We start from the raw sequence: 24041 nt of genomic DNA, 5'->3' as shown, positions 1-24041 counted from the left end.
TCAATTTATGTGAGAAGTAACCACATGTTGTCCCCCACAACTAAGAGCTGGAAATAACACCTTAATGTCCTAGGCTTTGATACATAACTCTTCTTCAATCTTTTTTTAACGGGGTGAGGTGTGGGGGATTGGGGGGCTGCTCTTCCCTCAAGAGTGGGGCTCGATTTCCAGGGCTCAATGTGTAAGGTATGTTATTCAATGACGCCCGCAGGATAGGCCCGTGAATGAAGCTTCCACAAAGCCCTTTCCAAGAAGAGGTTTGGGTGGGAGGAGGGGGTCACTCCATGGCTCTGTCACTTCTGAGACTCCGTGTCCAATGCTTATTTTCTTGAACAGTGTTGCACCAGAGCAGGTTCCTGGTCGAGTTTGCGGCCCCTCTCAACCGTTCACATCACACTTGAATGCGTTCCAAGGTGAGCAGAGCCCAATCAGTGGCATAGCATTCATTTTGCCCCCCCCCGTGAGCCATGCTGAGGGCCTTGCTCCCCCAAACTCCTTAACAAAGGACAGGGCACGGCACACCCCAGGACGGCCCAGACCAACACGTTTGCGCAATGTCCATGATGAATATGCCGCTGCAGGGGCTTCCACTCCTCAAATGAAAGAAGAAAATATGTTTTTTAATCAAAGCTTAACTGTTTCACCTAGTGTAGAAAGAAGGGGGAGGTGCCTGGTACCAAAATATACCAGCCACCAGTGGTGGCTGTTGAGTTGTTTTATTGAAGGGTGTAAATACTTGCCACAAATATGCGATTGCGACTGAGCATAGTGAGGGGGCCCGAACTAACGAAAATGGGTGTGGGTGGTTAGGGGGATTCTTCCCCCTCCCAAGAGAAAATGTTTTCAATAATGGGTTAAAATGGTGCATTACACAACACCCTTTCTGTGAACATTTGGGTAAAAAGCCAGACAGTTCATATTGTTTTTTTAGGGTGTAGAGTAACTCATGGAAAAAAAGTACCATAGATGCAAGTCCTGCCGGTCCCTTCAATATATGCTAGTATAAAAAACATGTTCATGCTGGCTGTGTCCATAAATTTGCATGCTAGTATTCCCATATAAGAACATACTCATGTTCGCTTTGAGATGTTTTTTACAGTAACATTACTGGCACTAGGCAAAAGCGGGCTCTGCCAATATATGCCAGTACTCCTATGTAAGAAAATACTTCATGTTCAAACTGGTTCCAATGTAAGCCAGTCTAGACCCATAAGAACACTTATCATCCTTGCTTTGGCCGCTACACCATAACGTCCGTCTAACGAAGTAATACTGCTTATCATGCTTGCTTTATCAAACATGCCAAGCAATAAATGTCACAGTAAGCAATGGCTAGACTGGCTTTACCAAAATGCCAGTATAGCCCGGTAATGACACGCATTAACTTGAAAATACCAGTGCAACATGCAAAATCAATAAAGGATGTGTCAAAAATGCTCTAGTGATCCCCATTCTCCCAGGACCTTAAACACACTCACACTCAGATGCACACGCACACACACACACAAATAAGCACACACACAGGCATCCCCTTTAACCCACCCATACATCTCCTCTCACATTCATTCACTCTACATTCACCACACAAGCATGCACCCCCCACCCAGAAGATTCAAAAACACAATCACATTCATACTCACTCACCCACCATTCACTCACCCATAAACCTCTCACATCCACTTGCACTGTATTCTCCACACAGGAATGCACCCACCCACCCACCCAGACCATTCAAACACACACTATCACATTCCTACTCATTCACCCACCACTCACTGACCCATTGCACATACATACACCTGACACGCACTTCATACATGCAAAATTCCCAACGTGGAGGTAGGATAGCTCAGGGGCAACGTGTGTGTCTTGGAAGCAAGACAATGCAGCGTAACACAGGTTTGAATCCCAATCCTGCACTTAGAAGCCACTCACTGGTATTAAGCACGTTATAAAAGAACAATCATAAAATACACATCACATTTAAAAAGAAAACCCTTCTTACCTGTTTTCCAGCTTTGGTCTGTCACTCCAGCCCACGCTTGGCTCCTCCGTGCTGCTCACAAACAGCAACCAGGAAGCTGGGAGAGCTTCCTGGTTCCTGTATATGAGCCGCAGGGAAGCCAGAAGAGAGCGGTTTGGAGCTGAACATGACATGTTACACATGTCACATGTCATGGTCAGTTGCAACCCCTACTGAGCGCTTCATTCTCGTGCTACAAGCCCCTGCCCAGCCTTCACCCTGATGTGTGAAGACTGCACCTGCGCACCCCCTGTCCTGAGGTGAGGGGGCTCCTGTACAACAGGGGTTGCCACCCCCCCTCCACGCTGGGGGTTGCAGGGCCCCCCACTACTCCAGGAGCGCTGCCAAATGACATCCCTTGGTAGATCCGACCTACCTGTCAGAGACTGCAGTCTTAAAATGTAATATAATACTTATATAACTTAGGTGCTGTAAATTACAGGTTTTACTATTATCTCTATGACAATAAGTGACTCATGCACTCAATCTTGCATTCACAAAAGGCTGAGTGAACCGGCCAGTATTAGTATCGACATCTTTTTTATGAAACCTGGTGCCGCAAACGAGGAGCATAAACCGTAACACGTCATTGTATCATTCTCATACCTCTGATTGCATCCAGAAAGTGCACTTCCTCCAAATAACCAAACAAATCATTTTAGTAACAAAGACGTCATGCACTCAGTAATGTCTCATTAGCCTTAAAGTGAAAATGTGGTAGGTCTGGATATATGGCTCTTTATGTGCATGCTTGCACAGACTGTGGACTTCCGAAGTACTTTCCACCCTTCAGCGCTTCAAAGCTGTAACAATTGCAGTAGGTTATATACAAATAGAAAACAGCATAACTGTGCAGACAAACTCCCCACAGACAACCACCTAAGTTCTAGCTGTGTGCACGCAAAAACAAAGGTGTGATGGCTGGAATGTTTAGAGTGAATCTTAACCTCTGGCATTGCTCTGGGCAACACTTTAGACCATCGTTCTTCACCTGCCAAGCCATTACAGAAGGGGAAAGACCATGTGCAAATCAGGCTTGGTCCCAACCCAAAAGGGGCAGTACTTCCCGAACTGCTAGGTCACAACTCTTCTGCACGAGACCATAAGCATCTCCAAACATGTTTCCCCCTTGTTGGGCCTCATTAGTGAGGAGTAGCTTGGATCTCTAAGCCCAGCAGGCATGGGACCCACGACTAGGCACACCCGTCCCAATCAGGGTGACAAAACCAAAACAAAGAGGTGATGGCTGGAAGGTTTAGAATGAATCCTAACCTTTGCCATTGCTCTGGGCAACCCTCCAGACCATCGTTCTTCACCTGCCAAGCCATTACAGAAGGAGAAAGACCATATGAAAATCAGGCTTGGTCCCACCCCAAAAGGGGCAGTACAGCCCAGACTGCAAGGTCACATACCTTCTCTACGAGACCACATGCATCTCCAAACATGTTTCAGTGTCGTTGGGCCTCATCAGTGAGGAGTAGCTTGGGTCTCTAGGACCAGCAGGCACAGGACCCACGTCTGGGCATACCCGTCCCACTTGTGAGCACATCAACACTAACCGAACCGTGAGTAAGTTCTCCTCTTTACTCCTGTTACACTCTCCCATATTAGCAGCTAACCATGCCCAACGCGATTTAGTATCAGATCTTTGGCTTTTGGCAATGGATAACATATTTCCATGTTTCTCCGCCAAATCCAAAGAAAGCAGACTGGCACTCAGGATCTGGGTACTTGCGACCTGCATCCATCAACATCACAGGTTTCTCATCTGCCTTTCCCACTCTCCCACTGATGAAGCTCAACCCCAATCGCAGCTACGCCACCAACAGTGGCAGACATGTGTCATACAAGACCACTTACATTACATATTACCTATACAAAAGCCAAAACCCTTTCCTTTTTTAGGAATTGTTTTTAACAGGACTTAAGTGCAGGGAATATGTGCAAGGGCAAATATCTATCTTATTTTAATTCTTATTTTAATTAAAACAGGAACTAATTTACATGCATTGTTGAGGCATTCAATAACAGAAGGCTGCCTAAAAATAACAGTGGCAGACACTATAGAACACAAACTTTGGTGTTACTACATGATAGAAGCAGCTTGGAATCAAGAAATAGACACTTCCCAAGCACCACGATTTAGACCTAGCCATAACATGGCAAACAGCCTGCAAAAGATGCAAGTACAAAATCATATGTCAGTGCCTCACAAATCCCTGTGTGTGTGCGTGCGCACAAGCACACATACATGCCTATAGACAGGTCAGGGTAGACTAAAGGAGCTATTACAGCAGCATTCTACGACCTGAGATCCAGCTTACACAGAGGTCTATGCACTTACAAAATGGCTGATCCTATCCACAGAAATGCCGTTTTTCTCACTTTTCAGGGATCTGAAAGCTTCTTCTCTGTGTTGCACAACCCCTGTTTAAAATGTCTTTGCTGTTTTAGCATGAGACCAATGGAGGGCAATTCAATGTACATTGCTTTTGTGGTCACAGAGGGCACACAGAGCAGATGCCTAGTTTAGGAGGAGTGCAAGGTATATGATATGATAGGATATGATATGATATGATATGATAAGTCATTAATAACGTGCCGGTACACCAGGCACCTCTGCTGCCTTCTCTGGTATTTCCCCAAGCAGGGGTGTTGTTAGGTCTGGAAAAGACCCTGGGTACGCTGATGTCGGAACTGTTGGGACTGGGGGCTAGCTAGCCTTTTGGTTGTAGCTCCTAAGATTCTATCTGGGGCTACAACCAAAAGACCAGGGGCTATAACCCCCTTAGCCCCCCCTAGCAACGCCGCTGTCCCCACGACATCTTAACAACTTGTGTAAAAGTTGTAAATGTAAGAGCACAATTCAGTCAACACCCCAAGTACTCCAAAGAGACAGCTCAACAGCCCCTCTCCTCCTTTTCTCTCTTCTGTAGTTGTAAAGAGCTCTTAATGAATGAGGTTGAACCTTCCTTGGCTCCAGGAGACCCCTGTTGGGAACAGCTCACACCTTATGCATATGCTAATCCCCGACAGCCGCTCCCTACCCTTGGTAGGGCAGCCCTTAGAATCTGAGCATATGAAGCATGGCTGTCTTTGCCCTACTCTCATAATTTTAACTGTGGCACAAGTAGGGGCCAGAGAGATGGCAAACTCGAGATTGAAGATTTATTGGAAAGTCCTTCCTAACCCCCGTCTATCAGTGCCAACACATTTCTCTTCACCATCCTGCGGCTGCTGCACCTCTCCGTCCCCTATTTATGCGAGGGTGCAGCATATTTTTGAGTAATCCACGCTGCACCCTCCATCTTTTCAGCTCCGTGTTTCATCATGAAGAATCCCGTGCAAGGTTGCAGCATCACTGTTACCCAAAGCCTGGTGCCAAGTCAAAACCTGATGTTTGCATGTGTTGGTGTCGGTGGGGGGGGGGATTTTCACTGTAGACGTTGCCAGAAGAGTTTGAGTCTTGAGGGAGACAACAAGGTAAACCTGTGGGCAAAATGAGCAGGGATTCTAGCCCCTACCGAGACCAATGCCCGACGAACACCTGACAAACGCTTCCTTGTCCTGCCAAAGACAGACCCTGCCCAGGTTGTGCAGAATTCCTAGCAGGCCACCGAGCACAAAACCTGAGCATGGCAAAGTGAGCTTGAGGTATCGCTCAGCCTGCCAACCAGCATGCTAAGCACGGCAAAATGGGTAACAGCACCCCCAAATTTCAAGTAGCCCTGTCTCTGAACCAAAGGTTCATGCCTCCTATAACCCTCAGCTGTTGCTCGTGGTAACTGACTGCAGTTTACAGACTGCCTCACCCTTCTCCCTCATCTGCCAGTTCACGGATGCTTGTTTGGCTGCAAATGGGATTCAATGCATTGGTGAGGAGAGAGAGAGAGAGAGAGAGAGAGAGAAAGAGAGAGAGAGAGAGAGAGAGAGAGAGAAAGGGTGGGGGGAGGGATTAGCATGGGCGGTGTGAGCTAATGTAATGGGACCTGTATGCAACAGGCCTGTGGTTTGAGTGCAGGGTTACAGGTTGTTTTGCCCTGACTGCAGGTTGTTCAGTGTGGATGTCTTCTGCATGTAAAGTATAGCAGAGCCCTCAACTGCAGGCAGTTGGCCTAGGGGATGAAAGACTATTTATAGTACCATTCCCCCTCTCGCACAGCAACCCATGGAATACAGCTGAGTCCCACAAAAAATGTGGTCCAGCTGTCACAGTCTGCCTGACGAATGTAATGTTTTAAACTAGTTCTCTCTGCTAGTAGTTGAACAGTCACCTGATTGTATTTACTATTCGCATGCAATATAATGCTCTTTTTATTTCCATGCTCGCACAGACTGCAGTCTTCCAAAGGGCCTTCCACCCCACAGCGCTTTGAAGCCAAATCAATGACAGTAGGCGCTACACACATATAAAATAACACAACATAACAATATCTCTTATTCAGCTCACCCTATTGTCTCTCAGAGTCCAACCACCTCTTGCAGAACTATAACTACTCTTTGTTCTGAAACATTCTAAGAACACATGCCCCGGATGCCAGAGTCTCCTTTACTCTCCCTCCCTGAGCTCCCACAAGGCTCTGACACCAGTATACCCCTCCATCACCTCAGCCTACCTAGCAGCTAGGTGAACAGTGATGTTGGGTTCCCCCCTATGGTCAGAACTGTTTCTGTGCTTGCTTTTTATGTTGTCCTTTTACAATGTCTTTGCTGATAAACACTTCCCTCTCTGACAGACTACAGCCTCAGTCCACACCTCTTTTCTAAAGAAGCATTTCCCCACAACTCAAGTCCTTAATCTCTGTCCTGAGTTACAGAACAGACTAAGCCGTGGCCATCTCCCTCCAAGATGGAAGCAGCAATATCCTCCCAGCAGTTCCAGATGACGCCTTTGTTCCTCCGGAAACCATCCAACACACTGCAGTACGCTGCATCACATAACTAAGACAATTCAACCATATCACCTTTATCGTTACGGAGCTGCACTGGTTACCCCTTCCAGCATACATCACTGGCAAGAGGTGCTGCATCGCCTACAAATTAGTCAAAACAACACTCTACCTGGCTGAGAAACATACCGTCTGTGAATTCCAATGCACCCTCAGATCTGCAAGACGGGAAAATAAGAAATAGGCCTTTTCCTGCTATGCACCTTCTGTCATGAACAAGTTAGCAATGCACATAAGAGCAGCCCCCTCCATCCTACACTTCAGGAAGGACTTGAAGAATCTACTCTTCAAAGAACATAACCCCAGTTGCTGATCGTGCTACTCTACCCTACACCCACCCTCCGGAGAGCCCCCTTCCCTGCTGCCCATACCCATTGCATGTACCTCTGCTACCTTGCAAATGGCCTGTAACGCCATGGGCGTGTTCCCTATGTACAGCACTCCAATGCTTCACAGCTTGGTTTGTGCTCTATAAATCCTATGAAGAGCCATGAAACCAAAGTGCTGCACCCTAAGTTAATGAATGTCTTGTTCAAAAGTAATTGCATCCTTTCTCCTCAATCCCACAAAAATTGTTGGTGCAATTCTGTTTTAATAGGTAGCCGTTTTGATAGGTAGCAAACACGTGTTTCGACCCAAACACCTCAGGTCTTCCTTAGGGCTTTCTCAGATAAATTGTGCATGGGCAATTATAAGATCCACTTTCCAAGGTTGTACTAATGCGGGTTGAATAGTTCTACTAATTATAATGTTTTCCACACCATCTTTTATCGCTGAGCTAAAATGCTCTCATTCCAGGACGATACACTTCTAATTAATCCAATCCCATACAACAGATAATCTCATTAATCTTTGTCAAAAGCCTAATTTACCACGTTTGTTTATTATATAAATTCAAGGAATTCTCGAGGCTGTGTTCTGCAAGTATTCCTGATTTAGCTAGATCAGTTTCTTTGTGTAGTCAGATGGATTTCTTTTGCAGATTTATTTATTTTCTTGCTAGATTATTTCATTCTGCAGCTGAATTAGTTTCAGGAACATCTGAAATGATTGATACAGTTGGATTAATTCTGTACAGCTAGATCGCTCTCCCCTCTATAGCTAGATTAATTCGTAATATAGTTAAAGGAATTTCCTTGTGCAATCGGTTTGATCTCTTTTGCATATAGATTTGTTCATTGCAGCTAGACGAATTTTATTTTTGCACCTAGTTTATTTGTGCACAGCTGCCGCCAAAGGATTTCATTTTGCACATTGACTATCTCATTGTATTGCTTCATGCATTTTGCAGCAGGTTTAATTAAAGCATAGCTAGATTGATCATTGCAGCTAATTTATTTATTTCTGCTCCGTTTTGCGAAACCTAATTATTCTAGTTCTGCGCTCAAACACACTAAACGCGAACCCGCTTAGCCACCGCACACAACTTACCCTTCCCAACAGATGGCAATAACAGAGCACTGCAGCTCTAAAATCACCTTACTTACCACAGCCCCGTCTAATGCATCATAGCACCATGGGCACAAAAGCACCTTTTTGGACGCAAATACCTTGCTGCTCTAGGAAAAAAACAACTAGAAACTCCTCGTACACAGAGCTCAGGGTACTTCCGGTCGGCACGCATCAACACAAGAAACAGGGAATCATGCAGCTTCTCTCTCTCTCTTTAACCTTACCCATGCCGAGCCGCCAGGGCAACCTGGAGACCGTGCAAATGGCAGCGGTGCAGGGTACAAATCCTTATTACATAACATACCACTACATCACGTTTACTCTGGCGGTAAAAGGTTCAGTGAAGTAACAGAGCAAAGGACATGTTAACGCTCTTGTAGCGTTTTCACATGTACAAAGCCTAGCCAAGCCCAGTTTATTATAGGGTATCCGGCCATTGCATTGCCAACCAAAGCATCGACAGCCATACCATCTAAAAAAAAGCATCTACAAAAAGGAAAAAGCATCTAATGGATTTTTTTTAGATGGTAAAGGGTTTAGTTTAATAAAAATGTTTTTTAAGGTAAAAAAAGGGGGATGGGGGACACCCTCATTAAAACATTTTTATTTTAAATGCATTTTTTTAGATGATATGGCATTAGATGCTTTGGCTGTCGATGGAATGACTATGAACCCACCTGAAGCAAAGACTTGAAGAAAAAACTTAAATCACTGGATTCCCAACAATGCACACTTACATGTCTAATAGCCGTATAACACACATATATTACACATGTGACTGTACTGGTATTGCCTTACACCGGTAGGTTTCCTTCTTGACTATAACCATGTTTTTTTTTTTAATGAAGTGTGACTTTAGTGAGCTCATAATCTAAACAATAAAACACTTAAAAAAATCAACATCAAAATAAGCTGAGCGAAAAAAATAAGATACGGTTTTTAACAGAAAATGTTATTTTACCCAGAAGGTTTCACACAAATGAAAGCACGCTGGTCCTAGTTTTGCATTGCTTATCAATACTTCCTTTTGTCTCTTTTGCAACTGTTATGATGTCATTTGTTAACACCTCCATATTTTTCATCTTGCATTATGAGTCATCACTCATTTAACCAGAGTGTGCACTACCGGCATACACAAGACCCCAAACCCACGAAGACTCAGGTATCTTTTTGTTTTATAAAATCCCAATAACATTAGATCTGTGTGCCTTAACCTACAGAACTTATTTGGGGAGATGACAATGGCAGAGAGGCTTCCATCCAGATCCAATGTGATCCTGTCATTCGACTCTTAAAAGGCATTCAACCCGGTGGCGTGGAAATATATGTGGAAAGTGCTGGATCAGATGGGCTTTGTTAACTGGGTGAGGTTGCTCTATGATCCCCGACAGCGAGTGTGAAGGTGAATGGTAGACTTTCACAACCCTTCAAACTGGGGAGAGGGGCAAGGCAAGGCTGCCCACTGTCCCCTATTCTATTTGGACTCATGATAGAACCGATGGCGGTGTGGGTAAGGAACAAGGAACCCCTCAGAGGCTTCAGATGGGCCGAGGATTGTGAGGACAGGTTTTCGCAGTCTGCGGATGACATCCTCCTTTACCTAAGCAATCCGCGGGAGACAATACCCAGAGCCTTTGACATGTTGAATGGGTTTGGCGACATTAGCGGACTGAGAGTGAGCTGAAGAAAATCGGTCTGCTATGCGTTAACAGAAGAGGGGGATGGGGAAGTTAATTGGGGGAATCTGTGGTTGACCTGAGAACCCATCAGATACCGGGGCATTTAAATAACAACAACAAGGGAGGATTTCTTTAAGCTGAACTGGCATCAACTCTTGGCTAAATTCCAAATGACGTCAAAAAAGGCTGCTCTCCCCTGTCGCTAGTCCGTCCACAGGATTGCCCTGTATACACTATTTAAATTGGTGTGTGAGGGGGGGCTTAAATCTTCCCAACCTTAACAAATACTTTTGGGCAATACAGGTGGTAGTGCAAATGAATGGCTCCTTATGTATGAGACAGATCCAGTAATTGGGGTGGAAAGGGAGACCGGGGGCATATGACCCACGTGAGAACCTATATGGGAAGAGGAACCTGAAGGAAATTACCCCCGGGCGGCAGGTTAATGGTTAGATCATGGAAAACACTACTGGGGAAAATTGGCAGGTGCTTGTGGTTGGCTGGGGAAATGCCAGTATGGGGCAATAGGCTGCTACCTGAACTGCAGGCAATCCAGGGGAGTTGGAGGCAGACCCACTACTGTTGTCTCTTGGGGGTATGGAGCAATACAAATGTCTCCACGTACTAAAGCGTGCTGGTGGGTCTGGCTCTGTCGGTAGCCAAGATGGCTATAGCTAGGATATGGTGGTTTGCAGACTTCCCCTCATTAAGGGAGTGGGAGATAACAATGGATATGAATATGGAAATGGAAATGCTTGTATACAAACATAACGGCTGTCCGGAAAAACATGAAAAGGTATGGGGTAGGTGGGCGGAGTGGAGAAGGGATGATTAGTGCTTAGAGGAGTAACTGGCTAGCAGGGGTGGGAGAGATGCAGGGGAGGGTTGAAGGGGGCAGTGGCGTTGCTAGGGGGATCCGGGAGGGTTGCGATAGCCCCCGATAGAAGCTTAGCAGCTACAACCAAAAGGCTAGCTAGCCCGGAGTCCCGACAGTCCCGATATTATCATAGATGCAGGTCTTTTCCGGACCTATCAACACCCCTGGAAGGGGGATAAAAGGTCTAGGATGGGGGGTTCAAATTGAGGGCCTGTTCTATTAGAGGGAGGCAGTATGGGATGAGATGGGTAAGTGGGGAGGGAGTAAAGTGCGTAAGGTGGGACAGGAATAATGTTTGAATCAAGGTTATACATATTTTGTTATGAACAAAAGTATAATAATAATTGTTATGAAAAATAAAATAAAATAATATACAAAAGTTCTGGAAATGATCTGAAAGAGTTTAATAGGAAAACTGAGAATTATTTTAGTTGCCAGCATTAGCAACACACAGCAGAGATGCTCTGCATTTCAAGCATTTCATGGGAGCTGAGGAGACAAGACTATAGACATGTACATTGATTTTTTTCTTACCGGTTCAGGGCGAAGGCATAGTGAAACTTAATGTTATGCTGGTCAGCCAGGTCGCATGTGGGAAGCATTTCTAGTGTCTCCACCAGCCTCACCATTGCATCATAGTCCTGATATCCAAAAACAATGTGACAAAGGAAAAAAGAGACCAATGCGTAAAGTTATTTTAGTGTGGTAAAGAATGCCAATAAGTCACAGATCTTAAGAAAATGAAACAGAGATTTGCTGTTAGACACATTTGAACGAGTGGACTATGCATCCAAGACCTGCACAAGGGTGTCTCAGTAGTCGCCATTATATGACCGGGCAAAATATCAGTGGCTTAGAAATGGTCTACCCAAGGAGTAATTGGGGCAATGTTTTTTCTGCCACCACAAACCCACAGAAGAGGGGTAACCCTGCAAAGTTGTACACACACCCAATGTGGGTAACTTTTGTTTTTCTTTTTATTAGCTGGTTTTACAATTAAAAACCTTAAGCTTTTATCATACAATTAAACAAAGAACAGAAAAAAAGTAAAATAAAGTAATAAAATGCCAAATTTTACAATTTTACAATTTAACTTGGAAGCAAGATGAAAGAGTGTATGCATTGTTGTTGTGAGGTCATTGTGAACGTCCAAAACATGAAATGTCAGTCTTTTGACTCCTCTCAATTTTTTTTTAGCAATGTCAAATTTTGAGTTTAGGACAAGCAATCTGCGGCATAATGATTCAGGACTTTTCCTGTATCCTTGACAACACTTCTTTCAGATAATCTAAAAGAGCGAGTGTCAAAGAGATTCTTTCACCTTGTAACAACAATGACCACCATTCCTCAATTGATCGCTTTGTGTGTTGTGCGTAATATTTGCCCAGCCATCAACTTCTTTCTTGTATTAGTTCTAGACAATGCATAGTCAAATTGAATAGTGTCTCTCTCGCTTTTACAAAGCCGACATGTATAATCTCTCTCTGTTATAACTTTTCTTGCTTCCAGTAGTTCTTTTGTAGGCATCAAGTTCATACGAAATCTCTTAAAATCCATTCTGCATTGGTAACATGGGAATCCTTTCAGGTATTGACACGGATCCCCTCTTGGTCTGTGTGCAAGATCTTTCTGACCATAACGTTTTAAACTTTGAACCTTCTCTCTAGTCGTGATACAATCCTGATTAAAAACTTTTCTTTTCACTTTGTCGGGACATGTCATCATCAATTCCTCTGTTACGCTTGCTTCATCCAAGATGTTTAGACATGGTGTTCTCCAATTTTTAAGCACTTTGTTCAAGTTGTCTGACAGCGCTTTATTCAAAGCTTTAAACCCTCCTTCCAAGTTGCGTAATTGCCATTTTCGAAAGAAGGCCAATGTCTTCCATTGCACAGATGCATGGAGTGAAGTTAGCCCCGTCTCTTCTCGTATTAGAGCGATGGGAGTAGCTTTCGGAAGTATCAGCACCTGTCTCCAAAACAATCCTTCTAATTTTGGCCATAGCTCTTTAGAAATGAGTGTTGTAGATTCTCACCCATAAGTATTTACCAGGACGACTTTCATTTTGTAAAGGTCGATTATAGGTTGCAGCGTGAATTTGCAGTATTTGGGTGTCATTGGGTATCATTTGGAGATATCTCTTAGTACACATAAAAAGCTCAATGTCCGGCAAATGCATATCAAAATAAAAAGCTCCCCCCAACTCATCTACGCTGTCAGCTGGCCATTCTGTAATACAAGGACACTTTCTGTTGCTGTCGTGGAGTACTAAAAATGCCACTGGCCTGTAAAAACAAGCCATCACACAAAACCAGAAAGATGCTAATTTCCAAATGCAATTAAGTAGTTTGTGTGAGGACAGAGAGATTATGCAGCACGTAAAAGGTGCCTGCAGTAACCAACCATGGATCACAAGACATCAGTTCTTCTGAGTACCAGAAAATAATCTGCCCCAAGTGAGAACCTCCCAACACATATATTCCATTTCAGACATTTTAATGGAAAATTCAAGAAAGAGAAGCATGTTCATGCCGAATGAACCTCAAGGGACACCAAACTTTGCAAAAAAAAGTATATGGGTCACTCTGAATTTTTTTGCAAAGTTTGGAGATGTTTGTGCCGGGGGGGCAAAGTTATAGGGGGGTCCTAAAACGTCTTTTTTTCCCATAGACTGAATGGGGGAAAAACCTTGCGCACAGCTACAGGTGAAACCGCTGGATGGATTTGCACCAAATTTGTGCCAGGGGCAGGGGCTTGGACCCGAAAGCGTGCTTTAGTAAATTTGGTGACAATCCGTCTAGTACTTTCCTTTAAAACGACCAAAAAATATGTCTGAATAAATTAGTGATATCTGCTCTGCGGTCACATTTCCCTGTTCGCTCCGCGGACATGATAGCGATTGGCCAGGGGGAGTGGCGTCATCACCGCGGACACACGATGTCTGCTCCGATTGGCTACAGTGAGCCATGATGTACGTCAGAATGTGAATATGCGCCCGACATCTTGGATCCGAAGACAGCGCGCTACTTACCAGAGGCGAAATGCTGTTTATGAAACTGTTTTTCTCTCCTACAATGCGTGGGGAGGATCACAGAGTAAGAGACGGATGAAATACTGTACTTGTTTGGCCGGCAATTGTCTATTATATATTCTGCATTGGCGCCTTCTTCAGGATGTTTGTACGTGGAGAAAATGAGGGATCTAATAAGGCTACTATTTGAGTCCGTGCTGTGTACAGGCACCTTGAAAATGTTTGCAGGACACGCGTGGCATTAGTGACCATTAATTTTGAGTGTATTTCCCTATTATATTACTTTTTCCTATGGGTGTGTTATTGCTTAGTACACCACCATGGCCGTGACTTGCTGCAGTGGTTGTGGACAGGGCCTAGAGTCTTGGATGCATGGCCGTAGGCCGTAGGCTGAAAGCCATACTTCCAAGACTGTAGGCCCTGTCCACAACCACGACTGCATGTCACTACCATGGCTACACGTGTAGTGTTGATTATCGCTTACATGGTTGAGGGGAGAGTGTACAGTGTTGGGTGCATGGCCAAAGGCCATGCACCCAACAAGAAAGTTATAAGCACTGGAGTTATAAGCCAGTGCACATCAACACATTGCAATAATATCTCTGTACAAACAGGTAGGAGTGCAATGTGTGGCCAGAATAAGTGATGCATGTCACGACCATGGCTACACGTGTAGTATTGATTATCGCTTACATGGTTGAGGGGAGAGTGTACAGTGTTGGGTGCATGGCCAAAGGCCATGCACCCAACAACAAAGTTATAAGCACTGGAGTTAGAAGCCAGTGCACATCAACACATTGCAATAATATCTATGTACAAACAGGTAGGAGTGCAGTGTCTTGCCAGAATAAGTAAAGCATAGCACACCTATCAATACACCCGTACTACTGTATATCACTGAGGTGATTGTGGGCAGGATGTAGAGTTTTGCTTCCATGGCTGCAGCACGTAGCCCATACATCATACTCGTAAAACCCTAGGCCGTGCCCAGAAACACCACTTCATATTACTGCAGTGCATACACTCGTCCTATAGGTTAGCATGTCAGATGATTCTGGGGAGGGTGTACAGTCTTGGCTGCATGGCAGAAGCCCATGCACCCAGTAACGACCTTGTTAGCGGTGGAGGTATAAGCCATTGTACACCTATACATTCAAAAGTACGTGGACATATATCTTAACCTCTAGGTCCTGCCGGCACCCACTGCAGCACATTCGAGAGGGACGTTAGTGACTGTGTTCCTTTGGTGGAGTGGCTGTTTCCATAGAAAGAACAGTTTTTGACTGCCTTATGAATGTCCTACCCTTGGACTAATCGTCGCCAAACTTTGGAAAAAAAATATATCGCCCACTCTGACTTTGGTTGGAAAGTTTGGTCATGTTTGGTGCAGGGGGGCGAAAGTTATATGGGGCAGGGGTTCTCAAAACATCTTTTTTCCCCTTACACTGAATGGGGGGAAAAGGTCATGCTCACGACCATGTGGCTCTTTCCCAGATTGTTTGCAAAATAGCGTGCAGTAAGTTAGCTTTGTTCGGTGGCCCCCTCTCCTCTACTAATGTTTTCGTGTGCGCGGATACCGCCAGAAACAGCTCCAAAACAAGAGAGCATTAGACTTCTCACACTCAAGTAATAGTATTTCTCAAGGTGACTTTTGGGGGGCCCCAATGAGCTGTGGAAGCACAAAGTGAAGAAGTGCAGTTTTCTTGTCTGCAAAATGATACGTTTAAATGGAAGTTCGTGCTCACAGCACCACGACCAATTACAGCGTGTGGATTAAAATGTGTTTTGCACTAATATTTCCCTCAGATTGGCCTCTGCAGTTTTGAGAACTAAGGCCATCATTGTCACTGCTTGAAACAGCGCTTCTGAAGCTGTATCGGAGTACAGGTTCTGATAATTAGATTTCATTATGTTGCTTTAAAGCAAGAATGTATTTGCCTTCTGAGTGAAGGCCACACGAGTTGCTTTTTTGGTTGACCGCTCAGTACGCCCGCGCATCCGAGTAAAAGTAAAGGGGCAATTGTTTTTTGTCCTTGAGCCCAAGAGAAACTGCGCGCTATTCACGGAATGAAAGGGTAAAAAAAAACACAATTGATAAGGTTATGTTTTAAAAAGTTTGTAAGTGACATGCATATCAGTCAAGGAAGATTCTTCGCTGCAAACACATTTGTGACTGATTTGCCGAAAAAGAATGGAGGCTGTAAATATTTTGTAAGTTTACTTTGGCCCACTGTACAGCAATCCGTGCTTTATTTTTACATAACTGCCCATCTAATTGTGCTAATATAATTAACGTATTATTTTTCTGCCCTTGTACAATTTTCATGTAATGTTGCAGAGTGCACACGTTGCTCATTTGCAGGGTATGACTGCACTCAACCTTTTTTACTATTTATATTTCTAATTTGAAACGCTTACTTTGTCCACATAGCTTTGTGTATAACTTTGCACGTTTTTTTGGTCTTCTTTGAAATGACGAGAAGTACTTTTTTTATTTGTCCACTCTTTTGTTTCATACCTAAATTATCGTCTTTCTGTGTACTTGCCATTTTGTTTTCTCTTACGGCGCATGCAAAATCTCACCGTTTCTAACCTCCACCTATAGGTACATTTGGACATTAGTAACATATTACTAAAAAGTCAACTTTGAGCACGTATTTTTGTGTACCACTTTGCACATTTTCTATTTGATCTTTTACAAATGTTGGTACATGTTGGTTACTGACACTTGTTTTTTGTAACTTTTCCCGACTTGTTATATTTTGCTGTACTGTGCGTGCCATGGTTTTCAAATCCCGAGTGAGGGCTTCTTCGGACGGCAAACACAACTGCTGGTGAGCGGTTGCCTGTCGATAACAATAATGTGGAATGACACTGTAAGCCCGCTTTGTCCGTTCGCTGAACTTGTTATTCGGAGCAACGTCACATCATTTATGGTGCTGTAGGCTCAACGGCATGATGACTTTTGGGAAATAACTGTGGAAACAAAGCGACTGCTTCAACGAAGACCCCAAAATGTTTGTTTGTGCAAAAAAAGGCCTCCTTATCTTCAACATTTGCAATGCCTCCCTAACCAGCATTGCAATCATTGCATTGATTATGCGATTATTCCGATGGTCTCTGCAAGTTTGTTATTAAATAAATCTAGTTTGTAGCCTGTAAAATGGTCACAAGTTCTTTACCATTCCTCTGTTTTATTTGCAAATGTAATTTATTAGCTTGTACGTCGCTGAATGTTTATTTACAGGTTCTGCGTCACGCCACGTCTTTGTGCTTTTTGCAACCTACAATGGAAAGGGAAGAGGGGATATGTATGCAATAACCGCTTTCCCTTTCTATGGTGGCCATCTTGAAAGAGGATTTTTTTTTGTGATCCTGACTGCCAAAGTCACCTCGGATTACAACAAGTACACGTCCTTTTTAGTAGTACACGTTACTTCATTCGTATTTTAGACTATTGCTGGCAAAGATTATTGCGCCTATGTACTTTACAGAGAAATAAGGAGTGCGTGGAGTGTATTCAAGTTTTATTTTTTTTTTTCAATTATACTGTGAAAGGTCGTTGTTAACCCATTATTAACTTTGTTTATGGGTGGCTTTATTTTTTGCCAAGGCAGGCAATAAGGTAATATACGACTGGCATTGAGCAAAAAGGCATCAAATGGTAATATGAGTGACTGTATGTGTGGCAACACATTTTTTCCTCCTGTTATGTGCAAGATAGCAACACAGTTTCTTATGCTTTTGGATTACAGCACTGCTGCTGTTTCTTTGGGAGGAAGGCTGCATTTAGCTGATGTCTTTCTCAGATAGGTACAACTTTCCCTACCAACATATAATGTGTAGTGCATTCGCAGTCGCTGCATACCAGTACGTGTTGGCGTTGTTTAAGGCAAATGTTGAAGGTGGACGTTCCTACATGAATATAAAATCTATTTCCACATTGCCCAACAGGCATACTTCGTTCAGGTAAGTGTGTACTGATTCTGGGACAAGTCACGGTGCTGTACGACAGTATATTTTCATGTGGCATTCTTCGGAAGCTATATATTGTTTACCAAACAACTCTTCCTAAAGGAACCTTTTGGTTATGTTGCACTACTGAAAATCCGTGCCATGCAGTACAACATTTTTTTCTTAGGTATACCTTATGCGTAAATTGTAGTACTAAAAACCCGTACAATTCATTAAAAAAAACTTTGTTGAGGGGACGTTATAGTTAAGTTGCCCTAACAAAAACCTGTACACTTTACTACAAAAATACTTTCCACCTCCCCTTTATGCTTCAAATTAAAACCGAAAAACCCCTGAAATGTGACAGTTATGGTAAACTAAGCCCCCAACCCTGCCACCACCCCTGTTCACTGCTAACACTAACACCCAGACCATGAAAGATGTCATCTCAAATGTCAATGATGACATCAATGATGACATCACTTGTTTAGCCCCTTTCTTTTCCTTCCCTGCCATACATATATATGTGCATTCAGTCATCAATGATATTTGTGATTTCATCTTTGATGTCCTGGGTGTTAGTCTTAGCAATGCACGTAGATGGTGCGAGTTATGGTTGCTTAGCTTACTATAATGGGGGAATGCACAGTGGTGTTTGGTTGCACTGTGAAGTATAACATTCTTTTAGTGACATTTTTTTACTGAATGCACATATATATGTATGGCAGGGAAGGAAAAGAAAGGGGCTAAACAAGTGATGTCATCATTGATGTCATCATTGACATTTGAGATGACATCTTTCATGGTCTGGGTTTTAGTGTTAGCAGTGCACAGGGGCGGTAGCAAGTTTGGGGGCTTAGTTTACCATACCTGTCGAATTTCAGGGGTTTTTTGGTTTTAATTTGAAGCATAAAGGGGAGGTGGAAAGTATTTTGGTAGTGAAGTGTACAGGTTTTTGTTAGGGCAACTTAACTATAATTGTCCCCTCAACAAAGTTTTTTTTTAGTGAATATATATATATATAATTTTTAATTGTAATATTATTTTTATTTTTAAATGTATGCCCCTGGACTGTGGCCAGCGTCATGTGGCTCTTTGTTTCTGAAGTGAGTGGCTTTCTTGTTTAGGCCTCTTAACAAAAAACAGGGGGTTCCACAAGTGTAACACTTTGAGCAGTGACCCTAAATGAGAAAGAATAGGAATAACACATATTTTTTTTTCTGGAATTCTATACAATAATTGCTAGACACATTAAAGGTTTATTTCAGGCACACTTCACGAGGTGAGTCACTGACTTAGTCTGTTCTTAAACACCTCAAATAAGCCTTTCATCCTTCTGAGGTCAATAAATGAGTACCAGCACAGGTTGGATGATATTGTATGTATATTTGTTCTATATAAAGCGCTTAATAAGTGCTAAATAATAACACATCATTATCATTTGGCCTCAGACGTCTGCTTGCATTCACAGTAATTTGGTAATATGGGCCTACACACACTGATATTAATGATAGATATGGGGATCCATTCTTGTATGAAATCTATATCAGATTATAGTGATATCGTAACCATTTTGTTCATAGTGTACTTAGGAACAATGCTATGTGATGCCACTTCCTGTTTTGTCAAGGGGTGAAAGGTCATGTTTCATCCCTTCCCGTGATGTCACTTCGGGGTGGGGTCAAATGACATCACTTGCTGTGATGTCATCTGAGGTCAAGGGTCGTGTGATGTCACTTCCGCTACCCTAGGCATTTTGCTGAAATGGCCACCCAGGGAACCTAATTCCAGTTTGCAAATATTTCTTTCACTAACAAAGTTGTCAGTGCTTATTTTGAGGAGTTGAATGAGAACCAGATCTTGAAGAAGTGTATCACGTATGATATCATTGTAAGAAACATATCTTGTCAGAGTTTGAAGGATGCCAAGGCCGGCATACTTCCCTCAAGGTATTCCAACTGGGTTTTATCAATTTCATTGAAGATTTTGACCCCTCACTTACTTCTTAGCCTCAATTGAGGCGACTGTGGTGCACAGAAAGGCAAACACTTCCCTTAAACCTTTACTCCCCAGAGGATCAGAACACCCAGGATCAGGACCTATGAGCGCGTACTTGGCAGCCTGGGTCACAAAAGGTCACGCACAAAAGCGTGCCATGCTGTGAGCCGAGCTTCCCGGTACGAACTCTGCAGAGTGCCAAAGAAACCTGGAAGTCACTGGATGGAGATTGGAGCCGGCAGCAGGTATGTGAGGGAGGGTGCGGGAATGGGTGGAAAGGGGCAGAGGGGACAACGTAGTAGGCAGGGGCTGGGGGGACCCCCCATAAGGAAGGGGAGAGAGCTGCACACAAAAGGTATCACCCGCTGGATTGAAATCCTTTGTGCATGGCCTACAGACATAGAATCTGAGGATGTGACTGCCTATCGGTTCTCAAGGTCACCTCATGTGGTGATTTAGACTCTGCTATCAAGCCAAGTTTGACACCAAGCATGCGAGTTACCCTGTTTTAGGGTGGTTCTGCCAAGAGATTAAAATTGAGGTAGCTCTAAAATAAGTAGTGAGACTGTTCCAGCAATGCACTAGGAAGGTGTTGACCAGCGCGCAAGTGAACATTCCAGCATGAGCCCCACTTTCTTGAAGAATAAGGCCAAAATAATGTATTTGAAAATGTGCAAAATATATTTTGAAGTCTATCTGCCATACTAAATAGATTTGGGCTCATGGCCCCAGAAAGCATAGCATATGACTTATCCTGAAGAAGGGCCAGATGATTAAATGATTGCAGTGCCAATCTTGTGTCGACAAGAGTGTTCCAACTGTGCAGTACATTCATAGAAAAGTGGAAAATAGGAAACACTGTAAACATATCTTCAAAATTCTATTCAGGATGAAGGAGAAATGTAACTTTGGTTAATGTGAATCAAATAAGACAATTGCAAAGTCTATGCTATACTTGCTGGTGAAATGAATGACTTTTCTATCAAGTATCCCTTTTCCCTGACTATTACCTCACAGTTATGTCTCATTTCACACTAGACATGAGCACAAAGGACACAGCATTCGTAAAGAGTTTGAATTTTGAATTTTCAAGTATTTGTAATGCGCACACAACAAACTAAATCGTGTCCTAGCACAGATGGTACCAATCAAAAAGAGAAGAAAAAGTTAGAGCAGACAAAACTGGAAGAATACCAAAAACACCCAATCTACTTGAAAAGATATGTTTTTAAACTTGCTCTAAAGCTCATCAAGGAATTAGCCTGTCTTAGACTCAGTGGAAGACTGTTCAATGGTTTAGGTCCAGTTACTGAAAAACACTGGTCTCCTCTTGATTTGCAATTCATCCTAGGGATGACAAGAAGGAGTTGGTCATCAGACCTAAGGGCCCAAGTAGGGCGATACCGTTTCAGTTTGTTTATCAAATAAACTGGTGCCAGACCAGGCAAACATTTGTAGACCAAACAACCGATCTTAAATTTAATCCGGTCTTCCACCGCCAACTAGTGTAATGATCAGCAGTGACCAGAAATGTGAGTGTGCTTGGCTACATCAAAAACCAACCTTACTCCTGCATTTTGCGCTTTTTGAAGACGATGAATCTGTTTACTCAGTAGATGATAAAGTTCATAAATTGCGTTCAACTACCAACATTGTTAAACATTTTTGCATATTTATTGTAAACAGTTTGGTTTGCATTTTTTTTAAAAATTTTATTTATTTTTTGTTTTTGGTTCAGTTACAAAAAATATAGAACCTTTACAAAATTTATCAAAATACATATTGACATCAAACATCATAATTTTTCTCTTTTCACATAATTTACAACTCGATTAAAACTTCCTAAAACACACATTAAATTTCATTACATTACATTAAATTATATTATAATAAAATTCTACAAAGCTGACCCTAATTCACGATTGTCAGTTGCTTTAGGTGTCAGATACTTCATCCCGATTAGATACAAAAGTGAGTGCCTGGTACATATGACAAGTGTACACAATTAAAATCAGAGAATACATTCTAAAAAGGGTAGCAAGATTCCTAAAACCACACATCTTAAATCATATTCCCAGCAGCAGATTTTTAATGAGTAGTATAAATAGAACGTTCTTTCGCTATAAATTTACACAAGCTTACCAGTGCATATGTTAGCGGTTTATGAGAGCCTTGCATCATTCTTGCCCATAGAAATTTTAAACAGTCTTCATAGTGAATATTTACAAATTGCATCAGTAATTTTGTTCTGATAGGTTTAAAATGCGGACAATATAAGATCAAGTGTTTCATTGTTTCATATGTTTCTGTACATGCTGGAAAGCGGAAATTACCTCTTGTATTCTTATTCTTTTTTTCTTTCCAATTTAATATCCTTTCTTTTGTGTGATATAGATTAAATGTATACCATAAGAAAGCTGTTCTCGTATGATTGCAAGGAAATAAAATAATATTTTGTATTGAGGAATATGTTTCTTGATATGTGCATAGTACTCTTTAAGCATTTTATATTTTGAAATATGTTCAATGGTGATGCACCAATCCATTTCAAATAATTTTTTCTTCGCATAACCTGGGCGATAATACACCTCATCAACTGTAATGTGTGAATCGCTCAGTATTGACCGCATTCTAGAATGGTAGAGAACAAAAGAAACAGAGTTGGTCGATTCTAAAGATTTTTTCAAATCGATATATAAAGAATTCTTTAGAGGAAAATATATTTTTGCATAATTTGTGACCAATCTCCATTTCCATCTACTAGATAGAGCCACTAATCCGAGTTTGTGGCGTAGAATGCCATTGGGCAAGGACATTGGAAGATGCATGGCAGTCTTCAACAAGGTGCCTTGTAGTTGCTCTAGGATCACATCCATATCGCATAGACATATGTCCAGTGCATACAGGATAACAATTTCAATTTTTAAAGTTAAGAAATCAATAAGTGGAATTAATGAATATTTACTGAATTTTCCATAAATCATATTCAATTGGGATAGCAATGGTCTGCACTTAGATTTTATTAGGTTGGACCATTCTTTAATTGAATTCTGTTTTGATAGATTGTATCCTAGATAGATGGTATTTGTGATGCAAGGTATCGTGGTTTCCCGGATATTCCACTGGTATCTTCGCTGTTTTTGGTTGAGGCCAAATTTCATTATGGCCGTTTTTGCAGGATTGGGAATTAAATTGTGTTGCATGGCAAAAACTTCAAAGAGCCGTAGTTTTAATTGAAGTCCTGCTTGAGTTGGATCGAAGATTATGATATCATTGGCAAATGCAATCCATTTTAATTGGATAGCACCCACCTTTACGGAAAATACATTTTCCTCATGCCATTTCTTATCAAGATCTATCAGAGTCTGCAGAAGCCTCCCCCTGTGTCTCCTCACCTGTGACCTCCGGTGTAAGAATTATGGTAGAGTCTCTGTCTCTCTTTCTTTCTTTCCTGCGTACCTTAGGATTCTCTTCACTCCTCTCCGCCTTCCTTCCCTTCCTTCTTTCGTAGAGAAAAGGACGCTCTCCACCTGAGGCCACCTTGACAATGATTTGAGAATCGTCAGGCGGACCCAAGGTAGCTCGCCCCCAAATTCAGGGAAAAAGCCTGATAAGGCGCAAAAAACCCTGAGCGGAATCAGCATGCAGATGCAGGTCTTGCTTCGAAGGAAAGGTCCAAATCCTTAACTGGAGTATGCAGTGGGACCCAGGACAGCTACGGCGTAATGGCGTAATGACTGTGGCTCCAGGAAGAGGCACCATCCAGAGAGCACAGAGTCCAATAGCATCTGAAGGTAGGTTCCAACCAGGATGACAGGACAGCCACCTATGCAGGTAAGATATGGGTAACTCGAAAGAAGCGAGGGCTGACAGAAAAGGTGGATGATAGGATAGGGAAGTAGTGTAAGGGAGACAGTATCAGAAGGCAAACCAGCAAGGTGCAAGAGTGGAGGAAGTAAAGAAAAGGAGAACAGAAGGGAAATAGACACCTGAAAGCACGGAAAGAAGGAGGAAGGAAACGCTGGCGTGCAAAGCAGGCACCAGCGAGAGGGGAAAGAAAGAAGGAGAGGCTAACACG

General features: G+C 42.8%; 1 protein-coding gene across 2 annotated transcripts in view; it reads right to left on the bottom strand.

The window, feature by feature from the left end:
- The window catches only part of MAP3K15 (mitogen-activated protein kinase kinase kinase 15), a 1358420-nt gene that overhangs the window by 659588 nt on the left and 674791 nt on the right, over window positions 1–24041 (bottom strand). For both annotated transcript variants that reach the window (XM_069637110.1, XM_069637109.1), the window contains exon 6: window positions 11515–11621. In XM_069637110.1, the coding sequence (XP_069493211.1) occupies window positions 11515–11621 (107 nt within the window). The remainder of the gene's footprint in view (window positions 1–11514; window positions 11622–24041) is intronic.

This window comes from Ambystoma mexicanum, chromosome 7p (assembly GCF_040938575.1).
Source record: "Ambystoma mexicanum isolate Mex_15411 chromosome 7p, UKY_AmexF1_1, whole genome shotgun sequence".
Classification (NCBI taxonomy): domain Eukaryota; kingdom Metazoa; phylum Chordata; class Amphibia; order Caudata; family Ambystomatidae; genus Ambystoma; species Ambystoma mexicanum.
The sequence above is the reverse complement of the archived record's forward strand: the minus strand, read 5'-3'. Positions and strand labels throughout refer to the sequence as shown.